Genomic DNA, 26,380 nt, shown 5'->3' on the forward strand with positions numbered 1-26,380 from the left:
GTGGTGTGATTAAATTAAGTTCTATTTGTACTGTTTTTATCACAGATAGTAAGTTGATTTATAATAGACCATTATGGTAATATGACCAACAGATCAATGTTCCTTCAGAAGGTAGACGCAAAATGCTGGAGTAACTCAGTGGGACACGCAGCATCTCTGGAGAGAAGGAATGGGATGAGAAGGAATCCAAAGATGCTGCCTGCCCTGCTGAGTTACTCCAGCATTTAATTAAGTTTAATTAAGTGTCCACCTCCGAAATAAACCAGCATCTGCAGTTCTTTCCTATACACAATGTTCCTTCAGACATGGTCTCCTTTGGACTTGAAGGTTTGGGACATTGACTATTGTCTTCTGATGTTCCATGCATAGTGAGGATCTATGAGCAATAAAATCAAAAGACGCATTATGTGCCAATCGCTCGAGTAAAAGAACCACGAGAGCTAAAAAATACTGTGTTTTTACTCATTATGGGAATGCTTAAATCTATCATTGCGATGCTTAAAGGTGTGCAATGAAGGTGTATAAAAGGGAATATTGAATGATCAGTGATGTAAAAAGAACATAGCTAAATTTAGATTGGCATCTTAAGGCATAGTATGGCTAAGCATTGCCAGATTGTTGTCAGCCCCATCTGTGCAGTAAAATTCTCCAGCTTTGCATATGAAGTACTTTAGCTGTGCCTACAACATGGTTACAGTAACCACCCATACAAATGTAAGTGCTGTTGACGCACCCCTTTCCTCTGCACTTTTCCATAATTCCTTCGGGTCTCGACCCAAAACGTCACCCATTCCTTCGCTCCAGAGATGCTGCTTGTCACGCTGAGTTACTCCAGCATTTTATGATAACCTTCGATTTAAACCAGCATCTGCAGTTCTTTCCTACACATCCCTTCTTTATTCCCTCCCTCTCAGCCGCCTGCTTTCACTCAGTTTTCTTCTCCAACTTCCTTTCTCTCCCCATTGCACACTTTCTGCCCAGCTATCCTTCTGATCATAGTTGTCTCTTCAGCCCACCTCACAATCATACCAGATTGAGTACGAATGGCCCCAGTATTGCAGGGGTGGGACAGAAGATAGAACTAAGTAAAAGGTTCTGCTAAAGAAATGCGTTACTGGGGTCCAAATTAGAAAGTATAGTCGCAAAGGAATAGTCTCCACTAGAACTTACAAACAAGTTCTAGTGGAGCTACAAACAAATTGGGATTGGGGCATTCACTTTAGAGAGTTGAAAGTCAGTGGAATCTCAAGGTTGATATGGGACAAATGCAATCATATCAGACCTGGTTTAATAATATGAAGTAATTTATTTTGTTCTCAGGTAACCAGTCTTTATAATTCAGTGTGCTCTATAATTGGTTATTATCTATAAATATATTAACAATTTAGATGAGGGAATTAAATGTAACATCTCTCAGTTTGCGGATGACACAAAGCTGGGTGGCAGTGTGAGCTGCGAGGAGGTTGCTATGAGGCTTCAGGGTGACTTGGATAGGATGGGGGAATGGGCAGAAGCACAACAGATGTAGTATAATGGGGATAAATGCGAGGTTATCCACTTTGGTGGCAAGAACAGGAAGGCAGATTATTATATGAATGGTGTCAGATTAGGAGAAGGGGAGGTGCAACGAGACCTGGGATGCTTGTACATCAGTCACTGAAAGTAAGCAAGCAGGTACATCAGGTAGTGAAGAAAACTAATGGCATGTTGGCCTTCATTGCGAGAGGAATTGAGTTTGGGAGCAAGGAGGTCCAACTGCAGTTGTACAGGGCCCTGGTGAGACCGCACCTGGAGTATTGTGTGCAATTTTGGTCTCCTAATTTGAGGAAGGACATAATTGTTATTGAGGGAGGGCAGTGTAGGTTCAAGTTAATTCCTGTGATGGCGGGACTGACATATGATGAAAGAATGAGTCGACTGGGCTTGTATTTGCTGGAATTTAGAAAGATGAGAGGGGATCTTATAGAAATATATAAAAATCTTAAAGGATTGGTCCGGGTAGATGCAGGAAAAATGTTCCCGATGTTGGGCGAGTCCAGAACCAGAGGTCACAGTTTAAGAATAACGGGTAGGCCATTTGGGACTGAGATGAGGAAAAACTATTTCACCCAGAGAGTTGTGAATCTGTGGAATTCTCTGTCACATAAGGTAGTGGAGGCCAATTCACTGGATGGTTTCAAGCGAGAGTTAGATTTAGCTCTTGGGGCTAAGGGAATCAAGGGATATGGGGGAAAAGCTGGAATGGGGTAATTATTTTGGATGATCAGCCATGATCATATTGAATGGCGGTGCTGGCTCAAAGGGCCGAATGGTCTACTCCTGCACCTATTTTTCTATGTTTCGATGGTTACCTTTTGTTTCATATGTTCCTTATGTTGTAAATAAAATTACTTGTGTTGGATCCATACTGCTACTGCTTGTACTTTGCACCTAAACCGTCGCAATCCAATCTGAGGTATCTAGTGAATGGTGTAAAACTGCATAAAAGTAATAAAGATTTAAAATATCTTTGTCAGCTATATTCTCTAGAGAGGCCAATGTACTTAATGTAAATTACCTTCTCCACAGATGCCAGAGTTCCAGAAGAAAACTGTCAATATTAAGAACCCCGAAAGAGTGGAAGAAATCATATGTGGTCTTATCAAAGGTGGATCAACAAAACTTCAAGTAAGCAATGTTTCTAAGAGACCAAGTGAGAGTTTTGACAAAGTTAAAAATGGATTCTGCTTTCAGTGGAGAAGCAAAATAGGGTGGGGCTTTGATATAATTAATTAGTAAAACTTTTCCACTGGCAGGGCGGTTGTAGTTGCTTCCATTTATGTCAGATATTTGCATTTCATATCCTAACAAAAAGCAAAGCTTAATACAGTGCCCTCCATGTTTGGGACAAAGACCCATCATTTATTTATTTGCCGCTGTACTCCACAATTTGAGATTTGTAATAGAAAATATCACATATGGTTAAAGTGCACATTGTCAGATTTTAATAAAGGCCATTTTTATACCATATAACCATATAACAATTACAGCACGGAAACAGGCCAACTCGGCCCTTCTAGTCCGTGCCGAACACTTATTCTCCCCTAGTCCCATCTACCTGCACTCAGACCATAACCCTCCATTCCTTTCCTGTCCATATACAGTGCATTCAGAAAGTATTCGGACCCCTTCACTTTTTCCACATTTTGTTGCGTCACAGCCTTATTCTAAAATGGATCAAATTCATTTTTGTTTATCATCCATGTACACACAATACCCCATAATGAAAAAACAAAAACAGGTGTTTAGAAATTTTTGTAAAGTAGTTAAAAATAAATAACTGAAATGTTACATTTACATAAGTATTCAGACCCTTCACTCAGTACATTGTTGAGGCACCTTTGGCAGCGATTACAGCCTCAAGTCTTCTTGGGTATGACGCTACAAGCTTGGCACACCATTATTTGGGTAATTTCTCCCATTCTTCTCTGCAGATCTTCTCAAGCTCTGTCAGGTTGGATGGGGAGCGTCGATGCACAGCTATTTTCAGGTCCCACCAGAGATGTTCTATCGGGTTCAAGTCCGGGCTCTGGCTGGGCCACTCAAGGACATTCACAGACTTCTCATGAAGCCACTCCTGTGTTGTATTGGCTGTGTGCTTAGGGGCATTGTTCTGTTGGAAGGAGAACCTCTGCCCCAGTCTGAGGTCCTGAATGCTCAGGAGCAGGTTTTTATCAAGGATCTCTCTGTACTTTGCTCCGTTCATCTTACCCTCGATCGTGACTAGTCTCCCAGTTCCTGCCGCTGAAAAACATCCCCACAGCATGATGCTGCCACCACCATGCTTCACCGTAGGTACGGTTTTGGCCAGGTGATGAGCGGTGCCTGGTTTCCTCCAGACGTGACACTTGGCATTCAGGCCAAAGTGTTCAATCTTGGTTTCATCTGACCAGAGAATCTTGTTAAGGAGCCTTTTGGCAAACTCCAAGCTATCTGTCATGTGCTTGTTACTGAGGAGTGGCTTCCGTCTGGCCACTCTACCATAAAGGCCTGATTGGTGGAGTGTTGCAGATATAGTTGTCCTTCTGGAATTTTCTCCCATCTCCACAGAGGAACTCTGGAGCTCTGTCAGAGTGACCATCGGGTTCTTGGTCACCTCCCTGACCACGGCCCTTTTCTCTCGATTGATCAGTTTGGCCGGGTGGCCAGCTCTAAGAAGGGACGTGGTGGTTTCAAAGTTCTTCCATTTAAGAATGACGGAGGCCACTGCTCTTCGGGACCTGCAATGCTGCCGAAATTGTTTTATACCCTTCCCCAGATCTGTGTCTCGACACAATCCTGTCTCGGACGTCTCCGGCCAATTCCTTCGTCTTCATGGCTTGGTTTTTGTTCTGACATGCACTGTCAACTGCGGGACCTTATATAGACAGGTGTGTGCCTTTCCAAATCATGTACAATCAATTTAATTTACCACTTGTGGACTCCAATCCACTTGTAGAAACATCTCAAGGATAAACAATAGAAACAGGATGCACCGAAGCTCATTTCTGAGTGTCACAGCAAAGGGTCTGAATACAATGTAATATTTCAGTTATTTATTTTTAATTACTTTGCAAATATTTCTAAACACCTGTTTTTGCTTTTATATTATGAGGTATTGTGTGTAGATTGATGATAAAACAAATGAATTTAATCTACTTTAGAATAAGGCTGTAAAGTAACAAAATGTTGAAAAAGTGAAGGGGTCTGAATACTTTCTGAATGCACTGTAGCTATCCAATTTATTATTAAATGATAAAATCGAACCTGCCTCCACCACTTCCACTGGAAGCTCATTCCACACAGCTACCACTCTCTGAGTAAAGAAGTTCCCCCTCATGTTACTCCTAAACTTCTGTCCCTTAATTCTCAAGTCATGTCCTCTTGTTTGAATCTTCCCTACTCTCAATCATGGTTTCACCATGTAGAAATTACAGCAGTGTTTATACATAGTCCCCCCCCCCCCCCCCCCATTTCAGGGCACCATAATGTTTGTGACACATTAATGTCATGTAAATGAAAGTAGTCATGTTTCAGATTCAGATTCAGAAAACTTTATTGTCTGTCGCAACAGAAAATCTTCTTTGACGTGGCTCCACATACAAACAGGACAATGTACTGACAAGCAGTCATACAACACAGACTTCTGCGAGCACACACAGTGTGCACAGATCTCAAAAGCAAGTACAAAGATTACCGTGGTAGTCATACTTGCTGTCGTTAAATACCGCACTTAATGACTCTCAGAAAAACACTAAACAACTCAGAAAACATGCAAACATACGGGAGCAGCGCGCCGCGAGTCGCTCACAGAGTAGCGCCCCGCCCCTTGGGTTGTCAGCAGCGATACAATAATAAAGAACACACAAAATGTAACACAAACATCCACCACAGCATTCATCACTGTGGTGGAAGGCACAAAAATTTGGCCAGTCCTCCTCCACTTCCCCCCCGTGGACCGGACCAGAGTCCAGAGTCAGTCCAGGATCGGCTCTTCCTCACCGGAGACCGCGGCTTTAAGTTGTTGTAGGCCGCAGGCCGGCAATCAAGATTTAAAGTCCCCGCCGCAGCCAGAAGCACCGTAGACTGCAGGGCCGGCGGTCGAAGCTCCCCTCCAGGGGTGATGGTAAGTCCATGCCGGCCCCGCGGTAGAAGTTGGCCGCGTGCCGGCAGTGATGGCTTCTTCTTCCCCCGGGTCCCCCACGAGGGATCCCGGGCTGTAGACGCCGCACCAGCTGGAGCTGTGCAGACCGCGACTTCAGGCTGCGACTTCAGGCTGCCGGCTGCCCCGGGCCAGCGAAACGGAGCGCTCCCCTCCGGCGAGCCCCAGCGAGGGCTCGCCCGCTCCACGCCGAGAGTCCACGCTGCGCCCGCCGCTGAAGCCCGGGCGCGACCCCGGGAAAGGCCGCGCCGATCCTTGATGTTAGGCCACGGGGGAGGCGACCTGGAAAAAGCCGCCTCTCCATGGAGGAGGTGTCCGAAGCGATTTCCCCCTTACCCCCCCACACCACTCCCCACACAAAACACACGAAGGAACATTAAATGCATACTTTAAAACAAACTAAAAAATAAAAAAAGGTTGAAAAAAAACTGACGCGCTGCTGACATGGCTGCTGCCAGAACAGCGCCCCCAACGCCCCCAGTATTTTGTTGCATATCCTTTGCATCCAATGACTGCTTGAAGTCTGCGATTCATGGACATCACTAGTTGCTGGGTGTCTTCTCTGGTGATGTTCTAACAGGCCTGTATTGCAGCCATCTTTAGCTTATGCTTGTTTTGGGGGCTAGTCCCCTTCAGCAAATAAAAGGCATGCTCAATTGGGTTCAGATCCGGCGATTGACTTGACCACTCAAGAATTGACCATTTCTTAGCTTTGAAAAACTCATTTGTTGCTTTAGCAGTATGTTTGGGATCATTGTCTTGCAGTAGAATGAACCGCCGGCCAATGAGTTTTAAAGCATTTGTTTGAACTTAAGCAGATAGGATGTGTCTATACACTACCGTGTTTCACAGATGAGGTGGTATGCTTTGGATCTTGAGCAGTTCCTTCTCTCCTCCATAAAGCGCCTTGAGTATTCTAGAAAGGCGCTATATAAATCCCATCCATTATTATTATTACTCTGATATAAGTTAATCTTCGTCTCATCTGTCCACAAGACTTTCTTTTTCCAGAACTGTGGTTGCTCTTTTAAGTACTTATTGGCAAACTGTAACCTGGCCATCCTGTTTTTGCAGCTAGCCAGTGGTTTGCATCTTGCAGTGCAGCCTCTGTCTTTCTGTTCATGAAGTCTTCTGTGGACAGTGGTCATTGACACATTCACACCTGACTCCTGAAGAGTGTTTCTGATCTGTCAGACAAGTTTGGGGATTTTTCTTTATTATAGAGAGAATTATTCTGCCAGCAGCCATGGGGGTCTTCCTTGGCCTGCCAATCCCTTTGCGATTATGTAATCTCTTACTAAAAGATCTGCTCTTTTTTCTTAATGATGTTCCAAACAGTCTATTTTGGTAAGCCTAAGGTTTGGCTGATGTCTCTACCAGTCTACCAGTTTTATTCATTTCTCAGTCTCATAATGGCTTCTTTGACTTTCATTGGCACAACTTTGGACCACATGTTGATAAACAGCAATAAAAGTTTCCAAATGTTATGGAAAGACTTGGTGCTGAGAGCTCTCTTATACCTGCATTAAGGAGGCAATTAAAAAAACCTGGGCAATTACAAGCACCTGTGAAGCCATGTGTCCCAAACATTATGGTGCCCTGAATTGAAGGGACTATGTATAAACACAGCTGTAATTTAAACATGGTAAAACCAAAATGTATAAAACATACCCTTTAATAAAATTGGACAATGTGCACTTTAACCACATGTGATTATTTTTTTTTCTCTATTCCAAATCTCAAATTATGGAGTACAGAGACAAATAAATAAATGATGGGTCTTTGTCCAAAACATTATGTCTTCAGTAATAGTCACTATTTTCTCATGTAATTTATTGGGATTAATAATTTTTAAACTTAGTGATACTATATTCAACTTCATGGTAAAATGCTAAAATATCCAGCGTGATTACTCATCAAAATACAATTTTTATAAATTGCAAAATTCTGCAACTTTTAAATAACAATAGAAAATGCGGAAGTACAAATTAAGTCAGGCAGTATCTGTGAAGGAAGAGAGAGGGTTAATGTTTCAGATCAATGGCCTTGGTGTGTTTAAATGCTTTACTGGTGGTTATGTGAATAATGTTGCGTGCGCAGTAATTAATCCTGTGTTTTTTAATTATTTTGGGCAGGTAATCACGGATTTTGACATGACACTGAGCAAGTTCTTACACAATGGGAAAAGATGTTCAACCTGTCACAGTAGGTACTTTGAGTAGTATTAGTAAAAATTAACAGCCAGATTTTTACGCTTTTACATAAATTCCAAAGCAGTCATCTTGTTGATGCTGACTTCATGAAGGGATTCAAAGTAACATTAGCAAATTTGCAGATGACACAAAGCTGGGTGGCAGTGTGAACTGTGAGGAGGATGCTATGAGAATGCAGGGTGACTTGGACAGGTTGGGGGAGTGGGCAGATGCATGGCATATGAAGTTTAATGCGGATAAATGAGAGGTTATCCACTTTGGTAGCAAAAACAGGAAGGCAGATTACTATCTAAATGGCGTCAAGTTGAGAAAACGGGAAGTACAACAGGATCCGGGGGTCCTTGTACATCAGTCTATGAAAGTAAGCATGCAGGTACAGCAGGCAGTGAAGAAAGCGAATGGCATGATGGCCTTTATAACAAGAGGAATCAAATATAGGAACAAATAGGTCCTTCTGCAGTTGTACAGAGACCACACCTGGAGTATTGTGTGCAGTTTTGGTCCCCTAATTTGAGGAAGGACATTCTTACTATTGAGGGAGTGCAGCGTAGGTTTAAAAGGTTAATTCCCGGGATGGCGGGACTGTCATATGCTGAGAGAATGGAACAGTTGGGCTTGTACACTCTGGAGTTTAGAAGGATGAGAGGGTATCTCATTGAAACATATAAGATTGTTAAGGGCTTGGACACGCTAGAGGCAGGAAACATGTTCCCGATGTTGTGGGAGTCCAGAACCAGGGGCCACAGTTTAAGAATAAGGGATAAGCCATTTAGAACGGAGACGAGGAAACACTTTTTCTCACAGAGAGTGGTGAGTCTGGAATTCTCTGCCTCAGAGGGTGGTGGAGGCAGATTCTCTGAATGCTTTCAAGAGAGCTTGATAGGGCTCTTAAAAATAGCGGAGTCAGGGGATATGGGGAGAAGGCAGGAACGGGGTACTGATTGGGGATGATCAGCCATGATCACATTGAATGGCGGTGCTGGCTCGAAGGGCCAAATGGCCTACTCCTGCACCTATTGTCTATTGACTTTTTGCGAGTGACATTGTTCATTCATCATTTTAAAAACTTGTTAATTCATTTTCAATTCTGTTTACTGACACTCCTTTATCACAATTCTTCAATCCTTGCTGTCCCTATACAGGGCTAAAAGCAGTGTAACGATCTGTTTAACTGACGCAGTGTCTATTGGAACCAATTTACAGATCTTTAATTTTTTTTAAATATTTCTTTAGTACATAGTAGGGTCCTAAAGGGCCTGTCCCACTTTCACGACCTCTGCCGAGTTTGTCCGTGACTCATACTCGCAGCATGGTCATCAGGAGGTCGTAGACAGGTCGTGATGCTATTCATGGGTACTCGTGGCATTAAGTAGGTCGAGGCGTTTTTTTCAACAAAATGAAAAATGTTGTGAATTAGGTCGTGATAGTGGGACGGGCCCTTTACCAACTCCCGTAACATTTCTATTGGTCCTATTTCCCTCTGGGAGAGAGAATGGGTTATGGTGAAAATTGGTGAGGGAATGGGAGGGCTGTGGTTGGCCAAATTGCTTCACTGTGTTGATCGGAAATTACAATTTGAATTGTGGAATTCATTTTTGCGACATGTTGTTGAACAGTTATTTATTCCTTCAATTCCTTTTTATTTTGACAGATGTCATTGACAACTGCAAATTAATCTCAGAGGACTGTAGGAAAAAGGTACTTTCAACTACTAACAACATTTTCTTTCACATAATCTTTTCACATTTTATTTATATTGTTTTCATTCTTGCAGTTGGTGCAAATTAGGAACAAGTACTATCCAATTGAAGTTGATCCAACCATTAGTACTGAGGACAAGTATCCTTTCATGGTGGAGTGGTAAGCCCTTACTTTTCATCTTAATACAGAAGTTAAATCATAGAATGTGTTTCATCTTCATCCAATATCAGTCGAATGAACCATCCTGATAAATTGTGACTCCCAATGAGAACGAGCCACTAAAAGCAATATTTCTGTCCTTTCTAAAAATGAAGATTTCTGTCACTTGCTTTTGGGACTTGGAGTGCTCGGAAGATTACTGTTATGAATTTTGTCTTGCTCAACTGATTGTGAAGAAGTGGTAGTCTTCGCTGACAGTGAATTACCATGTCAGAGTATTAATAGTTAACAGAAAATGTTAATAGAGAGTGCAAGCAGATTGTTGATCTCTTGTTTAATGGTATAATTAAATGATTATGCAGTATGCATAATCTATGCAGTGTTCATCTAAACCAAGATGGTGGTTGAAAGTTACACTTTGCAAAATATAATCAAATTTGCTATTCTCCCTTTTTCTCATCCTTTATACGGGGGGTTGTGGGTTGCTGTTTATTAAAAGGAAGGTAAGCTATATATTACATTTTCCTTTAAGCTCTTACAGCTCTCAATTAGTTTCCTTTTACTCTTTAGATGTTCTAGTTTGCAGACATCTTGTCAGTGCCACTAAACTACACAGGGCACCAACTTAGCATTGCTTGGGATAATGAGGAAATCTTAGCCATTCATCACTACCAACCCACTACCATTTGGAGTTAGAATCCAAATCAATTGGCTCTGCAGTAGCAATGGATATGAAATGTAATCATCACTGAAGGAAGAATATATTTTGTTAGAAATGTCTGTTTACAATTTATTAATTTGAAGGATAAGGGTAGTACCAGTGAGGCCAGCTTTTGTTGGTTTTTTGGACATTTAACATAGAAACAGAATATAGGTGCAGGAGTAGGCCATTTGGCATTTCAAGCCAGCACCACCATTCAATATGATCACGGCTGATCATCCAAAATCAGTACACCGTTTGTGCTTTTTCCCCATATCCCTTGATTCCTTTAGCCTTAAGAGCTAAATCTAACTCTCTTAAAAACATCCAGTGAATGAAGGAATGAATGAATAAGTTTAATGGCCAAGTATGTACACATACAAGGAATTTGCTTTAGTGCTCCGCTCGCAAGTAACAACACAACTTACGGTAAAACATTAATAATAAAACATAGTTTAAACATGTGAATGAAATAAAATACCAGAGCGAAAGGAGGCTACAGACTTTTGGTTATTGAGTAAAACTGCTCGTGGAAAAAAAATGTTTTTATGCCTGGCTGTGGCGATTTGGACGGTCCAGAGTCGTCTTCCAGAGGGAAGTGATTCAAAGTGTTTGTGGCCAGGATTAGAGGGGTCGGAGATGATCGTACCCGCTCGCTTCCTAGCCCTTGCTGTGTACAGTTCGTCAATGGGGGGAAGGTTGCAGCTAATAACCTTCTCAGCTGATCGAACAATTCGCTGCAGCCTCCGGATGTCGTGCTTGGTGGCCGAGCCAAACCAGACCATGATGGAGAAGCTGAGGACAGACTCTACGATGGCAGTATAGAATTGGACCATCATTGCCTGTGGCAAATTGTTTCCTCAGTGCCGCAGGAAATACATCCTCTGTTGGGCCTTTCTGACTGTGGAGTTGATGGTGGCCCCCCATTTAAGGTCCTTGGAGATGATGGTTCCAAGGAACTTAAAGGATTCCACAGATGTGACTGTGTTGCTGATGGTGGGTGGGGAGAGGGAAGGGGGAGCTCTCCTAACGTCTACGATCAATTCCACTGTCTTAAGAGCATTGAGCTCCAGGTTGTTACGAAGGCACCAGGACGCCAGCTGGTGTCACTTCCAGTCTGTAGGCAGATTTCTCCCCATCCTGGATCAGTCCAATCAGGATTGTGTCGTTCGCAAACTTGAGAAGCTTGACAGAGGAGTCTGCGGAGGTGTAGTCAATGGTGTAGAGAGAGTAAAGGAGGGGTTCAGGCACGGTCAACTGGGAGAGTTTGGAGTGTAGTAGCTCTGGCACAATGGTGTTGAATGCAGAGCTAAAATTCACAAACAAAATCCTTGCATAGGAGCATGAAGTGCATTCCTAGGTTGACTGCAACATCCACTGATCTATTGGCCCAGTATGCAAACTGCAGTGGGTCCAGCAGGGGGTTTGTGATATTTTTCAGCTGGGCCAGCACAAGTCTTTCAAGTGTCTTCATGACTACAGGAGTCAGTGCGACAGGCCTGTATCATTAAAATCAGTATTCCTTGTTGTTTTGGGTACAGGGACAATACTGAAGACTTTGAAGCAGGCAGGGACAGTTGCAGGGACTGGTTGAAAATGTCCGTGCAGACTGGTGCCAGTTGTCGGCACAGAGCCTGAGGGTAAAGGGGGAAACATTGTCTAGTCCTGGAGATTTCTGGATGTTTTTTCTGGTCTTTTCTGGATGTTCCCGATGTTGGGGGAGTCCAGAACCAGGGGCCACAGTTTAAGAATAAGGAGTAAGCCATTTAGAACGGAGACGAGGAAACACTTTTTCTAACAGAGAGTGGTGAGTCTGTGGAATTCTCTGCCTCAGGGGGCGGTGGAGGCAGGTTCTCTGGATACTTTCAAGAGAGAGGGCTCTTAAACATAGCAGAGTCAGGGGATATAGGGAGAAGGCAGGAACGCGGGTACTGATTGGGGATGATCAGCCATGATCACATTGAATGGCGGTGCTGGCCGAATGGCCTACTCCTGCACCTATTGTCTATTGTCTATTCTGTCTTGTGAATAGTCTCTCAATTTCTATTGTTGGTGATGGAGAAGTGGTCAGACTGATGATGGGCAGCAAGGAGGGGGTGGGTAGTGGACGAGGGCCCAGTCTTTGCCGACTGGGGTCAGGCTGTAAATAGGTGTGAAGTGGTGGTTGAGGGGAGGAGTGGGTGAGGAAGGGTAAAGTCTCCACTGCCTTCTGTGCAGAGAATTCCACAGATTTACAACTATGGTGAAAACGTTTTTCCTCATCTCAGTCCCAAATGGCCTACCCCTCATTCTTAAACTGTGACTCCTGGTTCTGGACTCTTCCCCCCCCCCCCCCCCCCCCCCCCCCCCCCCACCCCCCAACATAGGGAACAATTTTCCTGCATCTAACTTGTCCAATCCTTTACAAATGTTATATATTATATATTTCTATAAGATATCCTCTCATCCTTCTAAATTCCAATGAATCCAACTTCAGTCAACCCATTCTTTCATCATATGTCAGTCCCGCCATCCTGGGAACTAACCTGGTGATCCTATGCTGCACTCCCTCAATAGCAAGAATGTCCTTCCTCAAATTAGGAGACTAAAACTGCACACAATAGGCTTGATCTCACCAGGGCACCGTACAACTGCAGTAAGACCTCCTTCCTTCTGTACTCAAATTCTCTAGCTATGAAGGCCAACATGCCATTTGTTTTCTTCACTGCCTGTTGTACCTGCATGCTTACTGATGTACAAACACACCCAGATCTTGTTTACCCTTTTCCTAATCTGACACCATTCAGATAATCTGCCTTCTTGTTCTTGCCACCAAAGTAGATAACCTCATATTTATCCCCATTATACTGCATCTTCCATGCATCTGCCCACTCACCCAACCTATCCAAGTTACCCTGCAGCCTCATAGCATCCTCCTCGCAGCTCACACTGCCACCCAGCTTTGTGTCATCCTCAAACTTGGAGATGTTACGTTTAATTCCCTCGTCTCGATCATTCATATTCATTGTAAATAACGGATCTCAGCACAGCCTGTGGCACCCCACTAGTCACTGCCTGCCATTCTGAAAAGGACCCGTTATTTCCTGCTCTTTGCTTCCTGTCTCCAAACCAGTTCTCTTTCCATGTCAATACCCTACCCCCATTACCATGTGCTCTAATTTTGCAAACTAATCTTTTGTGTGGGACCTTGTCAAACTTTTTGGAAAGTCCATCTACTGGCTCTCCCTTATTCATTCTACTTGTCACATCCCCAAAAAATTCCAGAAGATTAGTCAAGCATGATTGCCCCATCATAAATCCATGCTGACTTGACCAATCCTGTTACTAAGGCAGAGTTAAGGCAGAGATAGACAGATTCTTGATTAATACAGGTGTCAGGGGGTTATGGGGAGAAGGAAATGGCAGACACAAACAATCGCTCAGATGTACTGGTGGCCAGAGGACATAGGATGACGGAGGAATTAAAGGAAATTTACATTAGGCAGGAAATGGTGTTGGATAGACTGTTGGGGCTGAAGGCTGATAAATCCCCAGGGCCTGGATGGTCTGCATCCCAGGTATTTAAGGAAGTGGCTCTAGAAATCGTGGACGCATTGGTGACCATTTTCCTATGTTCTATAGATTCAGGATCAGTTCCTATGGATTGGAGGGTAGCAAATGTTATCCCACTTTTTAAGAAAGGCAGGAGAATGAAAACTGAATTATAGACCAGTTAGCCTGATATTGGTGGTGGGGAAGACGTTGGAGTCAATTATAAAAGATGAAATAGCGGCACATTTGGATAGCAGTAACAGGATCAGTCTTGAGTCTGCATGGGTTTATTAAGGGAAAATCATGCTTAACTAATCATCTGGACTTTTTTGAGGATGTAACTAGGAAAATGGGCAAGGGAGAGCCAGTGGATGTAGTGTACCTGGACTTTCAGAGAGCCTTTGATAAGGTCCCACACAGGAGATTAGTGGGCAAATTTAGAGCACATGGTATTGGGGGTTGGGTACTGACATGGATAGAAAATTGGTTGGCAGACAGGAGACAAAGAGTAGGGATTAATGGGTCCCTTTCAGAATGGTAGGCAGTGACTAGTGGAGTGCCGCAAGGCTCGGTGCTGGGATTGCAGCCATTTACAATATACATTAATGATTCAGATGAAGGGATTAAAAGTAGCATTAGCAAATTTGCAGATGACAAAGCTGGGTGGCAGTGTGAACTGTGAGGAGGATGCTATGAGGATGCAGGGTGACTTGGACAGGTTGGATGAATGGGCAGATGCACGCCGGATACAGTTTAATGTGGATAAATGTGAGGTTATCCACTTTGATGGCAAGAACAGGACGGCAGATTATTGTCTGAACTTTTCCTAACGACTATTGTCAAGTTAGGAAAAGGGGAAGTACAACGAGATCAGGGTGTTCTTGTTCATCAGTCACTTGAGAGTAAGATGCAGGTACAGCAGGTAGTGAAGAAAGCTAATGGCATGTTGGCCTTCATAACAAGAGGAGTTGAGTATAGGTGCAAAGAGGTCCTTCTGCAGCTGTACAAGGGCCCTAGTGAGACCACACCTGGAGTATTGTGTGCAGTTTTGGTCTCCAAATTTGGGGAAGGACATTCTTGCTATTGAGGGAGTGCAGCATAGGTTCACGAGGCTAATTCCCCAGATGGCGGGACTGTCATATGTTGAAAGAATGGAGCAACTGTGCTTGTATACACTGGAATTCAGAAGGATGAGAGGGAGTCTTAATGAAACATAAGATTATTGAGGGATTGCACATGCAGAAACATGTTCCTGATGTTGAGGGAGTCCAGAAGCAGGGGCCACAATTTAAGAAAAGCGGGTAGGCCATTTAGAAAGGAGATGAGGAAACTCTTTTTAACCCCGAGAGTTGTGAATCTGTGGAATTCTCTGCCTCAGAAGGCAGTGGAGGCCAATTCTCTGGATGCTTTCAAGAGAGAGTTGGATAGAGCTCTTAAAGATAGCGGAGTCATGGGATATGGGGAGCAGGCAGGAACAAGATACTGATTGTGGATGATTAGCCATGATCACAGTAAATGGCGGTGCTGGCTCGAAGGGCTGAATGGCCTACTCCTGCACCTATTTCCTATGAGGCAGGAGAATGTGGTTAGGAGATAGAGATGGATCAACCATGATTGAATGGCCTAATACTACTATTATCACTTACGACCTTCTGATGTCAACACTGGAGCTCCATGGTTTACATTACATCAGCCACTCAATGCCAGAGCCTGCCCCCGTGTCACCCCCATTGGTCATCGGCATAGCCTCCACCCCCTACAGGCCAGCCGAGCCGTCAATAAGCTCCAAGGACTGCCGCCATGCAGTGTATCGAGTTACATTCAGGCGGACAAAAGTTGCAACAAAATCCTTCTTCTGCCTGACCCTCGCAGCAGACTTCAAAATCTCTTGGCTTTACAACTAGATTGCAATATTATAAGTTCAACAAAGTTGCATTAGAACCAAAACCAAGCGGCCCCCTTCACACATTTTTGCAAAACACACAACTCGCATGACGTAATTTAAGGAACTACAGAATTGACTACAGAACTACAGAAATAACTACATTGAAAATCAGAATTTTTGTGTTGAACTGACTGGCTATAGAAGATTTGTATTATTTAACATTCACCACATCAAAGATTGTATCAGTTCCTATAATCTATGAAATGAAGATTTTTCTTAAAGTATAAATTTTTGTGAGTATCGGCAAAGTAAATATTTTTTTCCATCATTTTCACTTTTAATTGGAAACAAGTGCCCCTACAATGAGGAAGAAGTAATTCCTTGCTGATGTTTTCTGGTGTTTATGCATTTCTAAATAACAACTATTTACACAGGTGGACTAAAGCTCACAATTTATTGGTTGAACAAGGAATTCGGAAAGAGAAACTGGCGGCAGTGGTGCGGGAATCGGATGTGACGCTGAGGTACTGTGGAGGCTTAGTTTGTGATTTTAATCAACAGGGCTTGTTTATTTTATTTTATTTTGCAGTTACAAGCATTTGTACAGATCTTGAATAGCTTTTTCTTCTCTGTTGGGTTATGTGATTTTTCGCGGTCTACATTTTAGCCAGTCTGTTTTGCTGTTTTCTAATAGTGGTGATTTGGGTATTCAATCTGATATGGTATCATGGTAATACAGCACTGAAACAGGCCCTTCAGTCCAACGTCTTCATGATGAACAAGATGCCTATCTAAAATGATACCATTTCCCTATGTTTGGCCCATTTCCTTCATAAACATTTTCTATCCATGTACCTGCCTAAATGTCTTCTACCATTTCCTCTTTTTTTAAATTAAAAAATACTTTATTTGAGAAATAAATATATACAATAAATGATCCTTACAAAATTCCATCTGATATTCTCAGAGGCTATACATACATACAATACAGTTTCCCCAAATCACAATTTTACCTCACACCCTTGCCACTCATATGGCCCACTGGCATGGAATCCCTTCCCTTATTTTTGAGGGGCATCTCCACCACACCCTGCCCCCATGTCCAGCAGTGGAAGGACCCTAGACTGGCTCCCTCCCCCACAGAGCCTTGCCGTTCACTGCACCAAGCTTCGGTATGTAAATCAGCATGCAGTCTGCAGCAGGCCAGTCGGCACCATTCCCTGATGGACATTTCGCTCTGCGGGAAGGTCAACAAACCTCGGGCAGACCAAAGAGCGTCTTTCACCGAGTTGATGACCTTCCAGCAGCACTCGATGTCAGTATCTGAACGTGGCCCTGGGGACAGTCCGTAAATCACAGAATACTCTGTGAAGGAGCTGTTTGGAATAAATCGCGACAGGGACCCTTGCAAACCTCTCTAGACTCGCTTTGCAAATCCACACTCTGCGAAGAGGTGGGCAACCGTCTCCTCTCCATAGCAGCCGTCCCGAGTGTGCAGGAAGGATCTGACTGGGAGGGCTTCCCTCACTGCCAGCCAAGCCAGATCTTGGTGCGATGAGGCATTTTGCCAGACAAGCTGGGCAGTCTGCTCTGGGAACCATGCCACAGGATCCATGGAGTAATTTCCCTGCAGTGCCTGCACGACGCTCCGTGCTGAACACTGCCTTATGGACTTGTGGTCAAGGATGTTGGTCCAGAAGAACCTTTTCACGAATGATAGATGGTGGGGCAGTGTCCAGCTAACTGGCATATTGCGTGGCATCTGCGCCAGGCCCATCCTTCACAACATTGGGCACAAGTAGAATCACAGCAGGTAGTGACACCTAGTGCCCATGTGCCTGGCTTTACGCTCCGCCTGATGCAGCCACACACAAAGGTGGCCATCAGGGTGAAGACGACATTAGGCACGCTTTTACCCCCATCGTCTGCGGACATGCATCATGCCCCGTTGCACCCAGTCCATCCTTGACCCCCAAATGAAGCAGAAGACGGCCCGGGTGATTCCGGTGGCGTAGAAGGGAGGGACGGGCCACACTTGCGCCAAGTACAGCAGCCCTGAGAGCACCTCACACCTGATGAACAAATTATTCCCTGTTATAGAGAGCGCTGCTTCCACAGCTCCAGTTTGTTGCCCACCTTGGTTATCCGCTCCAGTCAATTCTTGTCTCAAGCCTTAGCCCCCCGAACCTGATCCCCAGCACCTTCAAGAAGTCAGGCTTCTTGCCAAAGAGCATGGCCTCGCTCTTCCTGCAGTTCACCCTGGCTCCCATGGCCGACTCAAACTGGTCGCAGACGCTAATCAATCTGCGGACCGACCCTGGATCCGAGCAGAAGACGGCGACATCGTCCATGTACAGCCTGCCATTGTCACTCCTCTTATGCTCACGTCCTTCCTGATGGACTCGGCAAAAGGTTTTATACAATACACGGACAAGACGGGAGAGAGGGCAACCCTGCCTGACTCCTGACCTGACGGGGAAGCTATCTGATTACCCCCTTTCATTTGGACTGCACTACGGATATTGGTGTAGAGCAGGATCCAATTCCTGATTCCCTCCCCAAAGCCCATTTTGGAGAGCACGTCCATCATATATGTGTGCAATATCCTGTTGAAGGCCTTCTGATCCAAGCTGACCAGGCAGGCATCTACCTGCATGTAGGCAGTGGTATACCTCAGCAGCTCTAGGCTGTCTGAGATATTCCTGCCAGGCACAGCACAGGTTTGGGTCACCTGTCCTAGAACAGACTTGACCAGGTTGGCGATGGCCTTAGACAGGATCTTGTAATCTACATTCAACAATGTGATGGGTCTCCAATCCCTTATATCATTCATCTCCTCCTTATAGATTAGGGTGGCAGCTCATTCCATATACCAGTCAATCTCTGCATGGAAAAACCTGTCCCTCAGATTTCCTTTCAATATTTCTCCTCGTACCTTAAACCCATGTCTATAGTTTTAGGCTTCCCTGCTCTGAGAAAAAGACCATGATTCCTCTCCCCTTCCCAGCTCTCCCACAAGCCTACTGTCTCCGCCTCTTCCTTTCTTTTTCCCTCCCCCCCCCCCCCCCCAACAACAGTCTGAAGAAGTGTCTCGACCCAAAACGTCGCCTATTCCTTCCCTCCATAGATGCTGCCGCACCTGCTGAGTTTCTCCAGCACTTTACCTTCAATTTTTCCAACATCTACAGTTCTTAAATATGATTTACCTATCTTACCTCTGATATGACAGGATTAACAATTTGCATGGAATCCTTTCAAAGGCTATTTTCATTGCTTGTAAATTAAGGTTAGATGGTGCTTAGAAAGTTAGAAATTGGGAAAGTAGAGATCCAGGTTGTTGGCGGTTTGCTTGGCCAAGTTACATTATTGTATTCCACTTAACATTTGGACAGGTATATGGACAGGAACATTTGAGAGGAATGTGTGTGAAACAAGGGTAGGTGGGCATCTTGTTTAGCATAGGCGAATTTAGGCCGAAGACCCAGTCTCTATATGACTCTGGCACTATATTTAACACTGGTCAGCATTTACAGGTAGATAACACACATATGACTCCATTGAGAGAGGCGGGATTATTATTGCGATCAATAATGTGCATTCTGTTCAATAGCAGAACCCCATGTATAAATCTAGAGACATCTGCTGAAATGTCTAGTGCTGATTTCATGTTAGATGATTAACTTTGGTTAATGGTGTTTTATGGTGATTATGTGCTATGCTGATGGATTGGATCAGTTGAGTACTGCTTGATCTTCAAAAAGATACCTTCACGTCCCTTCCTATCATAAATGCTTTACGAGCTTTATATGTATTGATTCTCTGCCATTGTTTGCCTTGTCCACAAATAATCACATTATGTTATGACATGGGTTCCCACAAATCCAATATTGATATACTTGCTGTCCAGAACTACCTTGTTAAGAAGTACAAAGGGGACCATTGTACTTGGAGAGTTTGTATATTGTTGATGTTGTGAGAATCATCATCAGGCAGGCAAAAGTACCTTGACAGCATAATGTGTAATTTAGTGGCTGATTACAATACAGGCGATGCTCACATTGGTAGGCGTTGCATGTAAAATATCTATCACAATTTACAGTAATATATGGAGCTGTGTAATCCATACATGCCTCATGAATAACAAGTTGGGGGACTTGTCTATTTTCTATTTTCACCTTAAAAGTTTGTAATAAATTCTTTTTCCGTATCCCAGATATTTTGTTAGTGACATAGTAAATTCGGTAAGCCCAAACGACTGTAATGCTGGAACTGCCTGTATCTATTTTTGGAAAAAAATGGTTTGAGATCTGTAACCTGAAATGCATTGTGCCTTTGCAGGGATGGTTATGAATTGTTTTTTGATAAACTGAATGAACGCAACATCCCAGTGTTCATATTTTCAGCGGGTATTGGTGATGTACTGGAAGAGGTCATTACTCAGGTCGGTGTCTTCCACTCGAATGTAAAAGTTGTTTCCAACTTCATGGATTTTGATGAGAAGGTAAGTTGGTGACCTTGATCTCTGCATGTCCCATATCCCTTTTATTTTAATAGTGATTTGTGAATTCCCTATGGGCGACTTTACATTACCAGAACTGTGGTACTGCAGGGGTCACCTGTATTAGCAAGTTAATAATGTAATTTAACAAAAACTATGCAAGAATTGTATGAATTTAATTAATTGAATCCCAGTTTTAACTGACCATAGCTGCTCGAAGCCAGTAAAGGAACAAAATAAGTAGTCCTACATATGAGATGGTAACTGGAATTTTGGTATCCGCTTAAAAAGAACGACCCACTTAACAAAATAACTAAAGTAACTGAGTTTTATTTTTCATTGCAGGGTGTCCTGAAAGGCTTTAAAGGTGAACTCATCCATGTTTATAATAAACGTGATGGAGCGTTGCGGAGTTCTGAGTATTTCGATAAACTAAAGGACAACTGTAACATCATTCTTCTTGGTGATTCCTTGGGTGATTTGAATATGGCAGACGGTGTTCAAAATACTGAAAGCATACTCAAAATTGGATTCTTAAATGATAAAGTAAGAAATTTGATGATGTAAAGAATTAGTAGAAATCTGCAGAATTTTATAGTAGCAATGTTACAAAATTTTGAGATTTTAAAAATCAAGTCTAATTTATCCCATCAGATAAAGCATAAAAATAAGTTTAATTTGACACCTAATTCACTTTCATATCTCAAGTATTTAAAAAGTTATGGCCATTTTCATACTCGGAAATGAGCATCTTGTTCCCTATTGATTTTCTATGGACATAACAAAAAAGTTGTGATCGTGAACAGTCAAAAGCCCATAACTTTCTTAAAAATTAAGAGAACTGAATGAAATTTTCAGTTATCATAGATTGAAGCATTCTGAAACAAATATAAAATAATCTTACTTGGATGACCTGAAATTAAAGCATATAATTAGTTAGTTACCTAATTGTAGCTAATTTCAGACTTCAATTACTAGATCTAAACATCTATCCATTTCTTAATAAATGATTAACATTTTTAAATAGCCTAAATGTCCAAATAATATTCACAAATAATTCACAATAAAACATGATTTTTAAATCTCATTTACATTAATTTATAGGCCAAATGGAAGGAATTCAGTGTTCAATTGCTGTAAATAAATGCCCATTTAAATCAGCTTTCCAGTGGGTCCCTGTGGAACGCGCTGGTTTAGAACGTTCACATTGCGGTAGATTTGTGCCCCAAATGCCCAGAAAAATACTGCGCGATATAATGGGCCCAAAATGAGCTACTCGCAATATTAAACTTTGTATAAAGGGATCTTTAGAAGCCCTTTTAAATGTAAAAATATACAACCTACCTTCTGTGGTTTGCTTTATGAGACCCTGCGGTTGCTGGCGGTCGCGGGTTTAGAGATTGATTTTTAAACTACTATAACTATTATTCAAGGCCTTTAAACCTAATAATAGCTTTTGCGACGGGGTCTTCCAGCGATTTTTCGTTAATAATTAACTAGGCTGAACATCTTCGATTTCAACAGCCTAGAGAAAATCGCGTTTTAAACCCGCCCCCTCTAAACGGCGCCAAAATCGCGCACACCCGCAGCGGCAGATTTTCAAAGACGCTTCAGGTAGGCTTTGCAACATACCTATTTATAGTACCTGCTTTTTTGCATTAACTAAGCACCCAAGATTTTGTGTCGGTGGAATGCCAGTGAGCATTGCATTCACTTTTTTGCTGTGAAATTGGGCTTCCCAAGTGGCAATGTTCATAAGATTGGTTCATGGCTGATCTATCTCTCTGTCCTAACCCCATTATACTCTCTCCCCCCCCCCCCCCCCCCAATAACCTTGGACAACTGTACTAATCAAGAGTCTATCTCTGCCTCAAATATATCTACTGACTTGGTCTCCATAGCCTTCTGTGGCAAATGGTTCCACAGATTCACCACCCTGACTTAAGAAATTCCTCCTCATCTCCTTCCTAAAAGAATGTCCTTTAATTCTGAGGGTATCGCCTCCAGTCCTAGACTCTCCCACTAGTGGAAGCATCCTCTCTAAATCCACTCTATCCAAGCCTTTCACTATTCTGTACGTTTCAATGAGGTCCCCCACCCCCCCTTCATTCTTCTAAACTCCAGCGAGAGCCCAGTGCTGTCAAACGCTTCATGTTAGGCATGAACATATGAACGTGGCAATGTTAGGTAAAACTTCATTGCCATCTCATTGCCAGTCATGTGCAAGAGACACAAGAAACTACAGATGCCAGATGAGCAAAATACAAAGTACTGGGGAACTTCAGGTCGGGTGGCATCTGTGTAGAGCACGGATAGATGGCGTTTGAGTCTGAACCCTTCAGACTGATTGTGGTGGAGGGTAGAAAGCTGGAAGAGAGGTGGGGGCAGGACAAAGTTTATCAAGTGATAGGTAGATGCAGGTAAGGGGGGGGGGGGGGAAAGATAAGTGTGAGATAAGGTTATCGCATGAGTGAATTGTGAAGCCAGAGGAAGGAATACAGGTGCAAGAGAACAGGGAGAGGGGAAAGGGTGGAAATAGGTGCAAATCCAGGTGAGGCACAGGGAAGAGTGGAGGGAGGGAGAGGGAGTTGAGGTGTTGTTCATGCCGTAGGGTTGTAAGCTACCTAAGCAAAATATTAAGAGTCAAGTCAAAAGAGTTTTATTGTCATGTGTCCCAGATAAGACAATGAAATTCTTGCTTGCTGCAGCACAACTGCAGACAGTCGCAGAGCATGCAGGCGACCTGGGCGCCACAGCCAGTCCCAGGATAGGCGAGCTAACCTGGACACTACAGCCAGTCCCGGGACAGGCGAGCTGACCTGGACACTACAGCCAGTCCCGGGACAGGCGAGCTGACCTGGACACTACAGCCAGTCCCGGGACAGGCGAGCTGACCTGGACACTACAGCCAGTCCCGGGACAGGCGAGCTGACCTGGACACTACAGCCAGTCCTGGGCAGGCGAGCTGACCTGGGAACTGCAGCTAGTCCCGGGCTGCTAGATTCTAGGAGTTGGTGGCCTCCAACTGGAATCGACCTTGAGGGCTGCGGTCGCAGAGCCTGTGGACTTACCATCACGGAGCTGGCTGACTTCGGAGGCTGTGTTAGCGTTGCGGATGCGACTCGACTTCAGAGCTTTGGTTTTGCTACATCTTGTTTCACAAATTGTGGGGGGGATTGCACCCCGCCTCTCAAAACATGGGGGGGGGGACCCCCCCCCCCCCCCAGGATTTCCATCCATGTCGGTCACCCAGTATACTCTGTCTCACAGATATACAGGAGGCCATATCGAAAACGCCAAATGCAGAAGATGAGGTTAGAGGAGGCGCACGTGGACCTCTGCTCACCTGGAAAGACAGCTATGGTCCATGTGTGGATGTGAGGGAGGACGTATAGGGGCATGTGTAACATCTCCAGCGGTTGCAGGATAACGTACCTGTGAGGGGTTGGATTGGGTGGAAGGGATGAGTGAATCAAGGAGTTGTGGAGGGAGCAGTCTCTGTAGAAAGTGGGATGGAAAGATGTGGAGAGCAGAGATAGGTGATGTTTCATGTCAGGACCATTCTTCAGATTGTTAGAAGGTTTCCAACAATACCAACAAATATGGAATCTGCAATGTATTTCCAATGTATTTCCAGAGTGCTGTCTGGAATCCATGGACTGAATAGAACATGCTGGAAACATTTTGTTTCGGGTCAAGTCCCTTTTGGCATTTTGGGTTTGGACCCTTTGAGTCGGAATAAAGGACCCGACCCAAAACCATGTCTGTCCATTCCCTCCACATATGCTGTCTGACCCATTGAGTACCTGCAGCACTTTGTTTTTTCTATGTATGTACTGTTGGACCATTACAAGAAATATGTCAGAAACTGTACAGAGCCAATTGATTGTGTTAAAGATCTGTCTGTCTCAGTGCAAATGGCCCAGCGTTGCTACTTTAGCTTGTCATTCTTTCCTCACTATGTCACACGATAGCACCTTAATATCTCTAAACTTGACATTTCTCAATGTGTTTAGGTGGAAGAAAGTTTGGAAAAGTACATGGACTCTTATGATATAGTACTTGTGGGAGAGGAATCATTAGATCTGGTCAACGCTATCCTTCAGAAGATCCTGTGAATGGAGAACGGAGGCACCCAGGCCAAGAGAGCTCGGAACCACAATACTCCTCTACCTTTTTTTGGTTAATGGTCAGCCAATTTATTGAAAATGCTGTTTTTCAACGAACCGAAGAAAGTATGTGTTTTTTAAATTTGAACGTGGCAAATGAATTTGTCCTTACAATGAATGAAGAGACTTTTAGTAGTTCTTTACTTCACTGGCCACTTTGAACCAGGTCAACTACAGGCCTGTTTCACAGATTTAGACTACCTCCAGAAATCTTAGTTTAAATTCTGTCCATAATATTTTAAAACATTTCCATTAATGATATTGCAATATACATTAATGAGGTTTGTGTATTCTGCGCTTGGCTTACTGAATTCCAAATTACCCACATATAACTATCACAAGTTATTCTGTCTAAATGCTCAGAATTAGGATGTTTTAATTGTTTTAATCATTTTGTAGATGTAGATAATTCTGAGGATACATGTTTATTTGGCCATACCTTGTGTTTACTATAGGGCATTGTTATCTGTTTAAAGCAAATGATGTAGATAAAAAAACAATTGTACGCCACATTAAATTGAGGGAATGTTTTTTTTAATATACTATCTACTTTCTTAATGTTGTTATTGGACTCCAATAAATTCTTCCACTCCATCAGATTTCTAGTTTTTTTCTGAACCTCTTGGTGCTGACAAGTTCCTTGTTTTGTGAGATGAAGGCTGAAATTTATTCACCAATATGAATATACCTTAATGAAGGCACAAAAGATGCTGGAATTCAGAGCAAAAATATAGGCAGCTGGAGGAACTCGGTGGGTCAGGCAGGATCTGTGGAGGGAAATGGACTGGTGACATTTTGGATCAGGATCCTTCTTCTGGAGAAATGTCAAATGACCCTTTCCCTCAGCTGTCTGACTCGCTGTTCTTCCATTAGTTGTTTTGCTGAATAGACCTTGTTCTGCATGTATTCAAGAGAGAGTTAGATATGGGGTAATGGAATTAAGGGATATGGGAAGAAAGCAGGAAAGAGGTACTGATTTTGGAAGATCACCCATGATCATATTGAATGGCGGTGCTGGCTCAATGGGCAGAACGGCCTACTCCTGCACCTATTTTCTATGTTCCTATATTATATGGTGAGAAACAAGATGTCATTGTCAGTAGACGTAGTTTGCTGCTTTGCACCCCACCTGGTTCAGTGCTGACGTTGATGCTGTCTGTGTGACCTTTGCTTGTTCTCCATGTAACTGCATGGGTTTCTCTGGGTGCTCCAGTTTTCTCCAATATTCCATAGGTTAATTGGCCACTGTAAATTGCCCCAGTAGTGCACTGTTGAGTGGTATGATCTGAGGGGACAGTTGATGAGAATATGGGGAGAATATAAAAACTAAATTATTGCAGGATTAATGTAAAATTGGTGGTTGACAGTAGGCCCAAATTCAGTAGACCTGTTTCCGTACATGATTTCTCTAAATCTGTTTTGGTCAGGTATCAATCCAGCGATTGCAATACAAAAAGGTCTCTTGGCTCTCAAGTGTAACTCGGAGGTGGGGCTGTGCTGTCAAAGTTGCTGTTTTTCAGAATAAGATTGAAACAAGTGGCCAATCTCCACTCAAGTGGATCCAGTAGCACTGTAATGAATCGGCATACGGGAGGCAGACAGAATACCCGAGTGGTGCTGTTACAACAAGTTCGCTTAAAAGACAATAAAACCAAGGAACTAATCGTTGACATCATTAAGGGGAAGCCTGGAGATAACGTGCCAGTTTTCATTAGTGGGTGTAGGTGGAGAAAATTAGCGGCTTCTACTTCCTGGGTGTTAACGTCACGGATGAACTGTCCTGATACGTGGCTCCCCCTGCATTTTGGGATTGTGTTCCCTGGTTTTGGGCATTCCAGTCAAGT

General features: G+C 43.4%; 1 protein-coding gene across 3 annotated transcripts in view; it reads left to right on the forward strand.

Moving 5' to 3' along the window:
* The window catches only part of nt5c3a (5'-nucleotidase, cytosolic IIIA), a 40,816-nt gene extending 15,683 nt beyond the window's left edge, over nt 1-25,133 (forward strand). For all 3 annotated transcript variants that reach the window (XM_033019154.1, XM_033019155.1, XM_033019156.1), the window contains 8 exons: nt 2,569-2,667; nt 7,816-7,885; nt 9,545-9,591; nt 9,668-9,753; nt 16,304-16,393; nt 20,208-20,370; nt 20,713-20,913; nt 24,384-25,133. In XM_033019154.1, the coding sequence (XP_032875045.1) occupies nt 2,569-2,667; nt 7,816-7,885; nt 9,545-9,591; nt 9,668-9,753; nt 16,304-16,393; nt 20,208-20,370; nt 20,713-20,913; nt 24,384-24,485 (858 nt within the window). In that variant the 3' untranslated portion in view covers nt 24,486-25,133. The remainder of the gene's footprint in view (nt 1-2,568; nt 2,668-7,815; nt 7,886-9,544; nt 9,592-9,667; nt 9,754-16,303; nt 16,394-20,207; nt 20,371-20,712; nt 20,914-24,383) is intronic.
* The last annotated feature ends 1,247 nt before the right edge of the window (nt 25,134-26,380 follow it).

Source organism: Amblyraja radiata, chromosome 4, assembly GCF_010909765.2.
Source record: "Amblyraja radiata isolate CabotCenter1 chromosome 4, sAmbRad1.1.pri, whole genome shotgun sequence".
Classification (NCBI taxonomy): Eukaryota; Metazoa; Chordata; class Chondrichthyes; order Rajiformes; family Rajidae; genus Amblyraja; species Amblyraja radiata.